This window comes from Zonotrichia albicollis, chromosome 18 (assembly GCF_047830755.1).
Source record: "Zonotrichia albicollis isolate bZonAlb1 chromosome 18, bZonAlb1.hap1, whole genome shotgun sequence".
NCBI lineage: Eukaryota > Metazoa > Chordata > Aves > Passeriformes > Passerellidae > Zonotrichia > Zonotrichia albicollis.
This window is the reverse complement of record NC_133836.1, coordinates 9,901,005-9,915,608: the sequence shown is the minus strand read 5'-3', so window position 1 is coordinate 9,915,608 and position 14,604 is coordinate 9,901,005. Positions and strand designations below refer to the sequence as shown.

Below are 14,604 nucleotides of genomic sequence, written 5' to 3'. Positions count from 1 at the left end.
GGCTGGTCTTCAGTCTGCAGAAGGAGAGCTGACAACATGACATTAGTGTTGTTTGCAGTACCTGGGAGCTGACTGCAAAGGACAGATGGGTAGCTTGGAAATGATCCTAATTTAGCAAGCTTTCTACTTTTAATCCTTGGAGGGAGTGGGAAGAAAGCCCTCAAGTGTGGGGGGGTAGTGGTGGGTTATTTTCTTTCCCCTGACAACCTGGAGGAGTAAATGTGCAAATTTTAATTTATTAATGTTTTCTCTTATTTTTCAGAAATCTGCGACAGATCTTCCAGTCCCTCCCACCCTTTATTGACATCCTTCTCCTCCTGCTTTTCTTCATGGTGATTTTTGCTATTCTGGGTGAGTTGTATTATGGGTGGAGAAGTGATGCTCTTATAAGACCAGTGATTGTCCAAAAGCAACATGAGCAGCCTGGATGAATGTAAAGGTGATCAGATCCAAAGTGTTGCCAGCATCTTCCATTTATTCCATTTCATCTGCAGTCTGGAAGGCAGAGTTAAAACATCCAAAACATCTGAAGGCTGAGTATTTAATTTTGAGAGAAAAGCCCTTTTGACCTCTTCCAGAGCACAGTCAGTGGTGTGTGTTTCCAAGCTCTGCTTCCACCAGCTCTTCCTCAGTGTTAACACTTTATTCTGCATCCCCACAAATGCATGTGTCTGGAGTGTACCTGCTACAGCCCAAACCATTCCCAGAAAGTTTATTTTCCAAAAGGAGCAGGGAAATGCCAATGACATCTATTGGCAAATCTCTGTGGAAAAAGTCTTCCAGACACTCCCATCCTCAGGGTGTCAGAGAGGATTTGGTGGGACCTTCCCTTTGGGAGCTGCTTCACTGCTCAACATTGAACTGACTTTATTTTTGTTTGTTCTTTCTCCTTTCTCTCCTCCTCTGTTTTCTCTGCTGCCTCTTTAGGTTTTTACTTGTTTTCTCCTAACCACTCGGATCCAGTGAGTATCTTGATTTTTTTGTTAAGAGTTCAGCATTACAGTGCAGTCATAGTTTATTAAACCATGTGAGATCAAACACTGGCTGCTCCTGGCAGTGTCACCCTGCTTTACCCTCTGTGGGGAGGAAGGCTGTGGAAAGAAGTTCCTCCAAGACAGGATGTGCCACAGGGAACATTCTCAGAGTTGTTCCTTGCTCTTGGTGCCTTCATTCAGCCAGAAGAGCCACCTGCCACTGTCCCCAGGGGAGGAGATGTGTGGGGCAAAGCTCAGCCACTTCCACTGCTGTGGTCAGAGTCCAGCAGCCACTGGTTGCGGCTGCTGCCTGGGAAAAAGTGCTTATAAAAATGTGCTTTTGGTTTAACCCTTCACATACCATTTCTCAGGGAAATTTAAAAGTGCTGAAGTACTTTTCCCTATGGAAGGCATCAGGGAATTGTGGGTGTGCCTGAATCCAAAGGGGTGGGGGGACTGGTTGTTTCTTTGAACAAAATGTCCCTGTGAGTTCCTGCTTGCATTTTGTCATGGGAATTTTTTCTTTCAGTACTTCAATACCTTAGAGAACAGCCTGGTGAATCTCTTTGTGCTTTTGACCACTTCAAAGTAAGTTCATGCTCTTCTATCTCAGCCTTTCTCTTTGTCCCAAAGGAGTCTGGCAGAGCCAAGAGTTTATCTGCAGAAATGCTCTGTCTCCAAATATGTGACCCCTTTCCTCTGCCTGAGAGAGAGAGATGTGCAGGGTCAGCCTGCATGGGAAGAGCTGCTATTCCATTTTACTTTAGGACACTGTGACCTCAGCTGCAGAGTTATCTCTAAGGACTCAGATGTCTTCATCACTGTGAGGGCACTAAGGGGGAAACAGCTTTGTTAGGCCTTGGTTCAGGAAGGGAAAATGTGTTTGTGCTCCTTTGTCAGCCAACAGCTCTCTGTTGAGAACTAACTTCCCATTCCTGTGCTGCACTTCACCTGTCTGCAGGGAAATTGGGATAACAGCAGTGAGTAAATATTGATCTGCTGTCAGGGAGAGCCCTGGGGATTAGGAAATTAGCAAAGGATGGAAGAAATCTGAGGTGGTAACACCTGCACTGAGGCTGTACAGCTGTTGTTAAGTACCAAAGCATAGCCCTTAACCACACCACAAATCTCATTTGGTGTTTGGGGTGTGTGAGGATTGCACTTGCCACATTTATTTTTATTCTGAATTTTGGGCTGTGTGCGATGAGGGTTTTGGGGTTCACCCTTGTGTCCTTTGGGGTGCAGTTTCCCTGATGTGATGATGCCGTCCTACGCCCGCAACCCCTGGTCCTGTGTGTTCTTCATCGTGTACCTCTCCATCGAGCTCTACTTCATCATGAACCTGGTGAGTCCCAGGGGAGCACTTCCCTTCCCTCTGCCTGCTTTTGGAGCTCACTGCTCAGCAGAGTCTTCCCCATTCCCAGAACTGCTCTGCAATCATCTCAGACCCTTTGGCAGAACACTTCTAGAGGTGGCAGCTTGGCTACAGATAGAACTCTTTTAATGTCTAACCACGAGGAATTGAACTAAATCACAGAAAACCAAATTATATGAGCATCTTTCAACTGCTCTCCCATTAATATCGTGCTTGGAGTGACATACTCAGTTACATGAAATTTATTATCCTTCTCTGTCTTAATTATTTATCATAAAGTGGCATTTTATTATCTGGACTTGCCCGAAATACTTTGTAAATCAGTTTGAAGGGGATGGAATTACTCAGGATGGCAGGGCTGCAGTGCTGATCACTGCAGAGTGAGAGCATGGCTGCCCAGGGGAGGATGTGGGTGCTGGAAAAGGCCTTGCCAAAGGAGCTGAGGAATTCTGCAACCCGGGGTGAGAGATTTGATGCTTGTGGTTGGATTTCACTGCCTCCCCAGATGGAGGGTTCGCTTTGCTGTGTGTTAGCCAAAGCTCCCAGGAAGGGGGTGGGTCCAGAGAGCAGCCCCCAAACCCTGCTTTCCAGGGACAGATCAGGGCGTTTTAATCTTTTGATGCGGTTTTCTGCTGGCATTTTTGTAGCTCTTAAAATCCACTAGCAGGTGTTGAGAGGTCAGAAACATCTGGACCTCCTCCAAAAAGTGGATCAGAGCTTGTGGATCCCTTTGTGGGATCCCTGGTGCCAGCGGGCGTCACCGACCCCATCAGCATCTGCTGTGCCTCCCTGAAACCCTGCAAGTATAAAGATCAAAACAGCACTTATTTCTTATTTTTTTCCTGTCTTCTCAGCTTCTGGCTGTTGTGTTTGACACCTTCAATGACATTGAGAAGAGGAAGTTCAAGTCCCTGCTGCTGCACAAGCGCACGGCCATCCAGCACGCGTACCGGCTGCTGGTCACCAAACAGGTACAGCTGGGCCAGCAGCACCCTGGCCTGGCTGCTGACCTCCAAAAAATGGCTTTTATCCCTGTTCATTGTGATCAGGCTCACCGTGGGCTGATGGTTTTTTCATTCATGTTCACCTCTGTTAGTGGAGAAAAAGCAGAGTGCTCTGAATTTCAGCCCTGCGTGAGGTTATGGCTTGGTGAAATGAGGGAGGTTTGTTCTGGAGTGCATGTGATCATTGATTTCTCTCTGAATCAGTCTGGGTCACTTGAGGACTTGTTTGGCTTACCATCACTACTGAGAGGAGGGATGGGTCATACAATTGAAAATACAATCCATTTTCCAGGTCCTGCACAAGTGAGCAGTGCAGAAACAGAAGGAATTCACCTACGAACAGCTTTTAACAGAGACAAGCACTGTGGGGAGAAAGTTGAGTTCTTGCTTAACTTGTTGGAGCAGCAAGAGAAATAAGACCCAAAAATAACTAACCCACTTCTGGTAGATTATTTCATGTTTAGTGCACAAAGCTGATGGCCTTAAAAAAGTGCCATGATGGGATCTCTTAGGCTGCCTGCTAATTTCCCAAGAAGAGGGGTTGAACTCTGCTTGGGGTGTCTGGTTAGGACAATTTTCAGGCGATGGGGCAAAAGGGAACAGTTCTGCATTTGCTGGAGGGACCCATTGCCAGAAAGGCTTTCTGATCTCTGTGCCCTGGGACACGCTTGGTGTGTTAAAGTAATAGCTCAGGGTGCTTTGGGGGCTCAGTTATAACAGATGAAATCCTGCTTAAAACAAATCCAGAGTGAGAATTAAAAGCTCTGTTCATTCCTGCCTGCTGCTGCTGCTTCTGACAGCGTTCCTTTGTTGCCAGAGGCCATCTGGAATTTCCTTCAAGCACTTTGAAGGGCTGCTGCGGTTCTACAAGCCTCGGATGTGTGCCAGGGAGAGATATCTCACCTTCAAAGCACTGAACCAGAGCAATACCCCTTTAGTCAGGTAGGATGGTCCTGCTGCTGTGTCACTCACATATTCTATGAGAATCCTTTCGCTAGGATTTTTCTCCTGAGAAGCCTCAGAAAAGAAATGTAAAATTAACTATCTGATGGCTGTGGAATGTGGTCTGGAGGTGGTTTACCAACAGGTGCATCTTTGGTCTCATGTAGATTGTTTTTACTTGATGACCAATCATGGTCCAGCTCTGTCGAGGTTCTGGTCTATCAGAGATTTTATTATCATTCTTTTCCAGCCTTCTTATGTCTCCTTTCTCTTTCTTAAGTATAGCATTTTTAATATAATATGTATCATAAAATAACAAATCAGCCTTTTGCAACATGGAGTCAAGATTCTCATCTCTTCCCTCATCCTGGGGACCCTCCAACACCACCAGCACACTGCTGCAGCCAGAGCAGGGAGCTTGCTGCACTCCCTGCAGCTGGGCTGTGCTTTGGAGAGGATGCCTGGGTTTATGGAATGAGTGTTGGGTTTTGCTAGGGAGCTGGGAGGGGTGGGTACCCTGAGAGCTGAGGTGCTGGAGTTCCTGCGTGCCCTCTTGTGGATACAGCACTGCTGGCACTCCCAGGCAGGAGCTGCTTCCCCTCCCCTGGCAGAGCTGAGGGAGCAGGAGCTGGGGAGCAGCACTGGAGCCTGCCTGCAGCATTTCCTCACTCAGTGCAGCCTCGCAGCTTTTAACAAGTTTTTGCTTTTTTCCAGCAGCTGGCTGTCCCCCCCAGGGATTTGTTAATTAAAATTTGGTTCTGCTGGTGCTTTCAGGGCTGCCATCCTCTGTGTTATGAGGCAGAGAATTGCTATTCTGGGGGGGGGGGGTGGGTGGGTGCAGCTAACTCCAGCCAGCAAGGGAGAAGAGGGAATTAGAGCAGGAGACCTTCTCTTCCTTTTTCTTTGTTCTGGCCAGACAGGTTCCAAGTGACTCTCCTATGAAACTGGTGCTGATGCTTCTCCTTGAAGTGCCACAGAGAAGTATTGAAAATGGCACAGGGAGAAAGACTGAGTTGTGGAATTTAGGCACCCATGTCACCAGTAAGAGTCAGAGAAGTTCAGCATCCTCACTTCCAGACACAGAAAAGCTGTTACAGGCCTGACCCTGGGCACCTAGACAGGCACTCATGTTCTATGAGTTTCTTTGCTTTCATGTCCTTTTTCAAACTTCATTTTTACCTTGAAAAGAAAATGTGCAAGGATGATAGAAAAGGACTGTAGGAGTAATTAAGCCAGTCCAAGACTTCTTCATGAAGAGCAGTGCAATCTCCATCCCTTGGAGCTGGCATCTAAGCCTCAGGTCTTTCCTCTCACTGGGGTTCAGCAGAGTCAGAGTTTCCCTTGAGGCTGAAGCATTACAGAAAGGAGATTCTGGCTATTGTCAATCAGGAACCTTTGGCCAGGCTGGGAGGAGGTCACTGCTGGGTCCTGTCAGCTGTGGCTGCAGTTCTGATAAGGAGTTAATGACTTCCAGGACTCTCCACTGGTGATGTCTGACAGGGGCAATTAAGGATCTGCTCACCCTCAAGGCTCTGATCAGATGTTTCTTTCTGTTTTGCAGTCTAAAGGATTTTTACAATTTCTATGAAGTTGTTGGCTTAAAATGGAAGGTAAGAGCTTGTTGGGTGGAGAGGAGGGAAACAGTGTGTGGGAGGGAGAGAAAAGGAGTGGTTAGAGAGGAGCTGGGTGAGAAACAAGGCAATCTGAGAGAAGCAGTGCTGGGTAGGGTGGGTCTCCATCCCTGGCCTGTTTTTGTGCCTGGGTGTGGCTCTGGCTGCTGCTGACCGAGGCTGTTGTGCTTCCAGGCCAAGCGGAACCGCGAGCACTGGTTCGATGACCTGCCACGGACTGCCTTCCTCATCTTCAAAGGTAACTCACTCTGGCCGTGGCACCATGGGCTCAGCTGGCAGGAACAGCATTCTTTACAAAGACAGGACACTCTGAAGGGCCTTGCTCTTGTGTCCCTGGCAAACACCTGAGGGAAGGCCTTCTAACCAACTCCATGTGCATCCAGAGCCTCTGAGGCCAGAGACTTGGATTCAGGGTCTCCAGGGAGGATTTCTGTCCTGCAAATATTCCTGCAGTGACTGTGGCGTGGGATTTGGGTTGTCACAAAAGCTCTTAGGCTGCCTGGTCCCATTCAGGTCAAGGACAGCAGTTTGGGAAGGGAAAAAGAAAGGCTTGAAACCCCCATCAGAGTCATGTCTTGCCAATTTACCCTGTGTCCCAAGTTCCCTGACTGGATGTCAACATTCACAATTAAGAACCTGCAGCTCTTCTGAGGTGCTGTGTGTTCCTGATCCAAATACAGCTGCCACAGGAGCCCTCAGAGCTCTGCTGATGCTCCCAACCCTCCTTGCTGTTCCAAACACAGAGCATTTACCTCTGTCCACCCCAGAATTAGCACATAGAGACCAAACAGGGCATCTTGAGGGCTAAGAATAAGGACTTCATTGCTGCTAAAATTCTAAAGGATATTTAAACTTGTTCCCAAAAAGTGGAAGTTAACCATCTGCTGATCTGTTTAGCTTCTATGGAAAATGTCTCTAGGGAGAAGAGAGAGGGATCTGTGGTGTGGAGGATGGTGTAAACGTTTGTTTGTCATCCTTTCCTTCACACAGGCATCAACATCCTGGTGAAGTCCCGTGTGTTCCAGTACACCATGTGTGAGTAGGAATTATCTGCTTGGCTCCCTTGCTCGTGTGGCTCTGGTGTGCTGGCTCTGCCAGCCCTCCAAGGAATTTGGAGGAACTGTCACAGAATTCACAGAATGACCAAGCTGGAAGAGACCTTCAAGATCACGGAGTCCAACCCAGCTCCAGCACCTCAACTAAACCCTGGCACCCAGTGTCACATCCAGGCTTTGTTAAACACACCCAGGGATGGGGACTCCACCACCTCCCTGGGCAGCCATTCCAGAACTTTATCACCCTTTCTGGGAAAAAAGTTTTCCTGATATCCAACCTAAATTTCCCCTGGTGCTGCTCAAGGCTGTGTGCTCTGATTGTGTCAGTTCCTGCAGACAGAGCCCAGCCCCAGCTGAGCACAGGCACCTTTCAGGAGCTGTGCAGAGTGAGGAGGGCACCCCTGAGTCTCCTTTTCTCCAGGCTGAACAATCCCAGCTCCCTCAGGGCTTCCTCACAGGGTTTGTGTTCCCAGCCCCTCACCAGCCTTGCTGCCTCCTCTGCATGCACTCAAGCATCTCAACATCCTTCCCAAACTTGGTGTGGGTCTGAGCTGTGGTTCATGGACAAATTTTGGAGTTTTGGGAGGGAGGGAACTGCTGCATTGTCCCAGCAGCCTGGGCTCTCAGCTCTCGTTCTGGAGAGCCTCCCTGGCTCACTGCACAGCACCTCTGTGGGGCTTGTTGCATTTAGGTGGGTTGGGGGTCAGCTTTCCCAGAATTTGGGGGGTTTATTTTACAGCTGAAATATTCTGGATAAGGAGGTGCCTCGCCAGTGAGGCGCATTCTGTTTGCTCTCAAGGAGCTGTGAGCAACCTCACTGCTGGAGGGATTGCTTGGCAGCTGAGCTGCCTGAGGCAGGGAATCTGTGCTTCTCTCCTCTAGAGGAGGAAGAGTGCTTCCTCCTGCTGCTACCTGCTGGCTTCTAAGTGATTGTTCCTGCTCAGTAATTTGGGGTTTTTTTAGATTTTAGTTTTGCTTCTTTTTGAACATAAAGGCACTGCATCTCTTAGAAGCCTGGAGAAAGACATGGGGGAAGACTCACAATTTATGAGTTCCCTTTGTTCACTGACTTGGAACCAATGCCACTTGTCCTATATTGCATTATTTTTGTTGGCCTAAGAAATGAATACCCAGGAGTGGTTTTGCTATGGGGTTTTTCCTTTATTTTCCAGACACTGTGGTGGCTGTGAATGGAATTTGGATTCTTGTTGAAACCTTCATGCTGCAAGGTAGGAAACATCACAGCTTGTTGCTCCACTGTGGTGCTGAGGGGTTGGAAAAAAGGGAGGACTTGAGAAAGCTGTTCTTGTGTCTTGCAGGAGGGAATTTCTTCTCCAGGAATGTCCCTTGGAGCTACATAGTCTTCCTCACAAGTAAGCTGATGCTTCCCAACAGAGCTGTGTCATTTCCTGAGGAGCTGGGGAGGGAATTGAAGTTATGGGTGTAGGCCTCCATCCAGAGCAATGGTGTGCCGGGCAGGGATTGTTTTGTAGACTTCTCCAGAGGGAAATCTCCAGGAACACAGGGAAATGCGTTGATTTGGAGGGGAAAAGTCTCTTTAGCACCTCACTGAGAATGAGGAGGTTGGGTGGGGTCTGTTAAACCCCTGTTTAACAGAAATCCTTTAAAATCCCCACACATCCATGAGGGCAAGGCTTCCCATGGGCCTTTCCTGTGGGGCTGCTCATTGCTGCTGCTCTTGTGTTGCAGTCTATGGTGTGGAGCTGCTCCTGAAGACCACTGGGCTGGGGCCTGTGGAGTACCTGTCCTCAGGCTGGAATCTGTAAGTGCACATCCATCTTTTTGGGTTGGAAACACCAACTCCTGAGCCAAGCCTGGAGACAGGAGGCCATCAGTCAGCTGTTAGAATCCTTCTGCCCCTGGCCTTGTGCATCTTGTTAGGCTGGAGCAGCACCTACCCCTCTTGTCTGCTGATAAATCATTGCTCTTTCATTAATTTTATTTCATTTTTCTTGCCAGCTTTGACTTCTCAGTGACCCTGTTTGCATTTTTGGGGCTCATGGCACTGGCATTCGACATGGAGCCCTTTTACTTCATCGTGGTCCTGAGGCCCCTCCAGCTGCTGAGGTGAGCTGGGAAAGGCTGGGAAGGAAGGGAGGGATTCCAGAGAGCAGGTGGGAGAAAACAGGGCTTGTTTTGCATCAGTCCCACTGGGGACTGAGCTCCTTAGCAGGAGAGGGCAAGGATTGCTCTGTGGGAATGTGACCGTGGCCAACAGGAATTGCGTGGGGTAATGGGATTAGCCCGAGTTATCAAAATGAGAGATAACAAAAACTTGGGATGGGATATGAACACCCCGTGCTTTGGAGCTTAAGCTGATCTCTATTAGAGATCAAGGGATTTACTGGGGGCAGATTATCCTGTGTCTGCCTTCGTGGGGTTCTTACACCTCCTCTAAATTGTCTGATGCTGTTCAGAGAAAAGCTTTTCTGTCAGGGTGAGATGGTCTGAGCCAGTTTAATAATTTCCATTGAATTGCCAGAAATTACAGTTTTCAAAGGATGCTGCTTTCTAGGGTGAAGTACTGCCCTGCTCCAACTGCAGCTCACACTTGGAGCAAGACCATGGCCTGTCACCTCTCTGCAGTTCAGGGCTGATTAACCCTCTCCTGTCGAGGTACCCCCACCTTCACAAACACCTCCAGAGCCACAGGGGGAAGTGATTTGAGGTGAAATGTTTCATTAAAAACAAGCTGATGTAATTTAGCCCTCCAGTGAGGATTTTAAGAACACTTCATGACACTCAAGAGGGGAAAAAAAAATGTTTTCTCTGTTCCTCCCCTGCCAAAGCCTGTTTGGCAGCTGTGTTTGTAAAGGCTGATGGGGTTGCCAAATCCTAAATTAGCAGGCACAGTGTAGTTTTCTTTCATCAATTTTTATTGGGTCATGGGGGAAACACAGAAAAGCTTCTGTCTGGGGGAAGCAGGAATGCATCCTGACCCTGTACATGAGTCTAGTGTAAGTTCTTACAATTTTTAGGAGTTTTAAATAGTTGTTTATGCATCATGCCATGTAAAAAGCGAGACTTTTTTCCCTGAGAATCTCAGTCCTATTGAATGTGTCATAAACATTTAGATGGGACAGCAGGGAGGTGAGCAGAGACCACTTGAACAAAAAGTCAGGAAAGTCAGGAAACCTCACTGTCATTGCCCTGCAAGGTAGAAAGGGCTGGGATTCTCCTTTTTGCTCTTTCCCCTCACCCCAGGAGAGCTGTGGGTGTGGGTAACTCCTGGCCTCTCCTTTCAGGCTGTTCAAGCTGAAGAAACGCTACAGGAACGTGCTGGACACCATGTTTGAGCTGTTCCCTCGCATGGCCAGGTACCACCTCTGCCCTGGGGTGAGGGCAGAGAGGGGAATGAAGGTCTGGGGACAGGCTGGGGATCTGTCCAACCTGCTGAAGGGATTTAGGGGTGATGGCAGGGAGAGAGCAGTGAAGGTTTGGGGTCAGGGGGGGTTCCTGTCCTGTTGAAGGGATTTAGGGGTGATGGCAGGGAGGGGAATGAAAGTTTGGGGTCAGGGCAGGGATCTGTCCAACCTGCTGAAGGGATTTGGGGGTGATGGCAGGGAGAGAGCAGTGAAAGTCTGGGCTCAGAGTAAGGACCTATCCTGCTGAAGAGATTTGGGGGTGATGGCAGAGAGGGGAATGAAGGTTTGGGGTCAGGCTGGGGACCTGTCCAACCTGCTCTTATCTGTCAGTGGGGAGTTACTGATTCTTCTGAACCAGTGGAGTGTTCTCCTTCCAATTCCTTGGAGCAGCAACACTCCAGCACCCTGAGCTCCCCCTGCTTTGGTGGTAGGAGGATAACTAAGAGTTATTTTTACTTTTTCTCCCCCATCCCAGCTCTTGCTGGAAGACAAAGCCCCTGTGGGAAGAACACTGGCACAAATCCCCTTGGCCCCAGCTGTTCCCTGTCCTCAGCAGAGCCCCTGAGAGCATTTTTGTGGAATGGTGGGGCAGAGAGAGCTTGAGTGCTGTTCCTCAGCCCTGCCAGGAGTCCTGAGCTGGCTGCAGAGCCCTGCTCTTGGCACGGTCCCTGCTGCAAGGATGTGGAGAGGGCACACACAGTGTGTGGTGTTCTTTAGTGAAGGAGCTGTGGAGAGATGTTTATTGAACAGAAAAGGACAGGCTGGGAGGGGATCCAGGCTGCTCTTTGGTTTCTCTCCTCAGTGAGAGAGTGGCAAACTCCTTGTCCAAGGGCTCCCTGAATGAGGGCAGCCAAGAGCTGCAGAGCCCCAGCAGCAGGGAGGGTGGGCTGGGCTTCCCATCCCTTGGAAATCCCTCCCAGAGCAACCAGCCTAGCATTTTGTGTTTCCTTGCCTTAGCAACTCTCCAGCAGCACAGTTCTCTTTCTGTTTGTGCCTCCAGCCTGGGGTTAACCCTGCTGATCTTCTACTATTGCTTTGCCATCGTTGGCATGGAGTTCTTTGCTGGCGTGGTCTACCCGAACTGCTGCAAGTGAGTACCTCAGTCCAGCCCCCTCAAGAGTGCTTCTGGTGCTCAGCCAGCAGCAGGGAGCTCTGGCAGCTCCGTTTCCCTGTGGAGAAGTGACCTGGGGCTGAATGGGGTTTTGTAGCTAAGGCAACACATGGCAAAAATCCAGGAGATAATTCATTTCTCTTGCCCCATGCCTGGCAGTGTCCAAGGCCAGGTTGGACAGGGCTTGGAGCAACCTGGGATGGTGGATGGTGTCCCTGCCCATGGCAGGGGTGGAAATGCATGAGCTTTAAGGTCCTTTCCTACCTGAACCATTCTGTTTCTATGATGCCGGAGTTGCTTGTCCAGCAGTGAATTCACCCAACATAAATTCACCTGGTCCTGAGTTATGCTCTGCCCTTTTCACCTTTAATGATGGCAGACCACTTGGAAATGCCAAGTTTGAAGGGTGTGAGCCAAGGAACTCAAACTCTCAGTTTCTCTGGTATAATATTTGCTGAATGATTAGAAAGACTCCATGTGCTCCATGTGCTGTGAAGGGGAGAGGATTCCTTTCAGAGGGAAAGGCAAATATTGGCCAAGAGGTAGAAATTGCCACTCTTCTTACCACCTTCTAGAGGGGCTGGCGTTTATAATTTTTTAGATTTTTCTTGCTTTTCCAGTCTCTGCTGATTCTTTGTCCTGTTTTCTCCACCCAGCACGAGCACGGTCGCAGATTCCTACCGCTGGGTGAACCACACAGTTGGCAACAAAACAGTTGTGGAGGAAGGTTATTACTATCTCAACAACTTTGACAACATTCTCAACAGCTTTGGTAAGAGCACTTTTGTCCCTAGAAAAGATGATTCTGTGTTCCTGCAGAGCTGGATGGCTCTGTAGTGCTCATGTGAGCCTGGACTCTCCCGGGCAGTCCTGCTAATGCACCTCACTCACATCCTGCTCTTTCTGTCTGGAGAGCTCCAGCTGACTGACTGTGCCAGGATGCTCTGCAGGGTAAGCAGAGGTCTCTCAGAGCCAGCTGGAAGGCAGCAGATCTGTTCTGGCTGCTGATCAGAGCAGAGGGGTTCAAGGAGGGCATTAAGGCACTGCCCTTCTGAAGAACCAGCAGCCTTGCCTCTCTTTAAACCCTCTGATGAAGAATAATTTGAATGTGTTGATTGCTCTCCATTTTTCATAATGTGTGAGCAGAATGCTTATCTCCTGGAGATTTCAGAGCTCTCCATGCTGACTCTTGAGGAGTCAGGTCTGGTTTCTTTAGGAAACAGAGATGAAGCCACGCTGGAGGTTCTGTGGGTCTGACCCTTTGTCTGAAGGAGCTACAGTGGGGAGGGTCTGCATTCTCTCTGGATTTGCTGTCTTTATTCAAACTTGGCTTGTGTCAGTCTTGCCTGTCAAACACTTTATCTAAAAATCGCTGTAAAGCAGGTCAGGGTGGATAAAACAATTCCCTGTGTGTGTTTTCTCCCTCTTGTGTGCAGTGACACTGTTTGAGCTGACGGTGGTCAATGACTGGTACATCATCATGGTGAGTGAGCCCTGCAGGCAGCACAGACTGCCACCTTCCACAGCACCACTGCTTTCCTCCCATGGTGCCTTTGCTGCCTGGTATCTTTTGGCCCTGACTGTTGGGAGGCATTTGAGTCCTGCCATGCTGCTGGGCACGTTTCAGGCTTCACAGGCTCGACAAATGAAGTCACCCTGTACTCCATTTTGTCGCCCTGCTGTCCAAAGCCACCAGCTTTGGATGTTCTGTGTGTTTGCCTGTAGGAACATCTCCTTCTAGCTGCAAGGACCTGTTGGGGCATTGAGCATTGCACAAGCAGTCCCTGGGGGCAGAGTGTTTATGCTGCTTTGTGCCTGTTGATAAGCAGTTAAGCTGCCTCTGCCTCCTTTTGTGCCCTGCTCACTTCTTCCCTCTCCTCTTTAGGAAGGGGTGACATCCCAAACCACTCATTGGAGCCGTCTGTACTTCATGATCTTCTACATTGTGACCATGGTGGTGATGACAATCATCGTGGCTTTCATCCTGGACGCCTTCGTGTTCCGCATGAACTACACTCGCAAGAACCAGGATTCAGAAGGTCAGAGCTGAGGCCTGGCTCACCTGCAGCCTCGTGTCTTCTCTCGCTGGTACTTCATGTCTCTAGGAGTAAATGGAATTGGCCAGGATAAAACAGATCTTTTATTTTTTTTTTTTAACCTGACATCCTGAGCTAATTCTGTTGCTCGTTGTTCTTTTGCTCGAGCTTGTTCTTTGTGTGATATTTCTGTCTGGTCTTTCTGCTCTGCCCCTCATCTCTCTCCCTAGAATTCCCCAAAAAGCATGGGTGGGTGTATTTATGTGGGTTTTATATATATCTGTGCACACACACATACAAACTTCAACCACTTGAGCCATTTCAAGCAAATTCTTTGAAATAGAAAGTCTGTGTGCAAGGCTTCTAGGAAACATTGCAGCAGTGATGTAGCAAAGTTCAATGAGGGACCTTGCAGGAAGGGAAGATTGATAATCTTTTTAAACCAATTTCCCTTCCTCACTAATGCCCTCACTGGTGGCAGGAGGTGTATCCAAGGTGATTTGCCAGCACTTTTTGCCATGACCTGGAGGACAACAGACACTGCCTGTCCAGTTCTTCCCGCATTTTCTGGTTGTGCTCAGGCTGCTGGCTCTGTGCTGGTTTTGGACATGCCTTTCCCTGTAGGAACTGGCAGAGACTGGGCTCTGCATCCCCCTCATCACTTACTCACTTTTCCTTCTGAGAGGGGTATCTAGAACTGCAGGCCCCTTCCTGACCTGCTAATTCAGGTGCCAAAGCCACACTCATGGCTCACAGCCCTTTTCCTGCTGTTCATTCAGGTGAAAGCTCCACCTCCCTGGGTTTTTAGGTGCCAGAAGATCAAATTTGTGTGGCCCAGGAGCTGTTAATTAGGGAAACACGTGTGATCCTTCCTGCACCCAGTTTGAAGGGAGCAGTGAAGGACCTTGGTTAGCCCTGGGCTCCCAAGCTCTCTTAGGCAGGTGAAGGTCAAAAGGCAGAAATTCTTGTGTGATTATTTGATTTCTTAACTTACAGACCAGCAAAAAAGCTACAATATTTATTTTCTTTTAAGATACCAAGGAGCCTGATGAGAATGGTTTGAGTCAGAAGCTTTGCTGGCCTTTCTCAC

The 14,604-nt window shown here is 48.8% G+C and overlaps 1 protein-coding gene across 2 annotated transcripts in view; it reads left to right on the top strand.

The window, feature by feature from the left end:
* TPCN1 (two pore segment channel 1) overlaps positions 1–14,604 on the top strand; it is a 40,834-nt gene that overhangs the window by 22,955 nt on the left and 3,275 nt on the right. For both annotated transcript variants that reach the window (XM_074554102.1, XM_005493451.4), the window contains 18 exons: positions 263–351; positions 928–962; positions 1,504–1,562; positions 2,220–2,319; positions 3,204–3,320; positions 4,171–4,295; positions 5,857–5,905; positions 6,101–6,164; positions 6,917–6,961; positions 8,154–8,210; positions 8,301–8,354; positions 8,692–8,764; positions 8,962–9,069; positions 10,248–10,319; positions 11,368–11,457; positions 12,135–12,250; positions 12,915–12,961; positions 13,364–13,517. In XM_074554102.1, the coding sequence (XP_074410203.1) occupies positions 263–351; positions 928–962; positions 1,504–1,562; positions 2,220–2,319; positions 3,204–3,320; positions 4,171–4,295; positions 5,857–5,905; positions 6,101–6,164; positions 6,917–6,961; positions 8,154–8,210; positions 8,301–8,354; positions 8,692–8,764; positions 8,962–9,069; positions 10,248–10,319; positions 11,368–11,457; positions 12,135–12,250; positions 12,915–12,961; positions 13,364–13,517 (1,454 nt within the window). The remainder of the gene's footprint in view (positions 1–262; positions 352–927; positions 963–1,503; positions 1,563–2,219; positions 2,320–3,203; positions 3,321–4,170; positions 4,296–5,856; positions 5,906–6,100; positions 6,165–6,916; positions 6,962–8,153; positions 8,211–8,300; positions 8,355–8,691; positions 8,765–8,961; positions 9,070–10,247; positions 10,320–11,367; positions 11,458–12,134; positions 12,251–12,914; positions 12,962–13,363; positions 13,518–14,604) is intronic.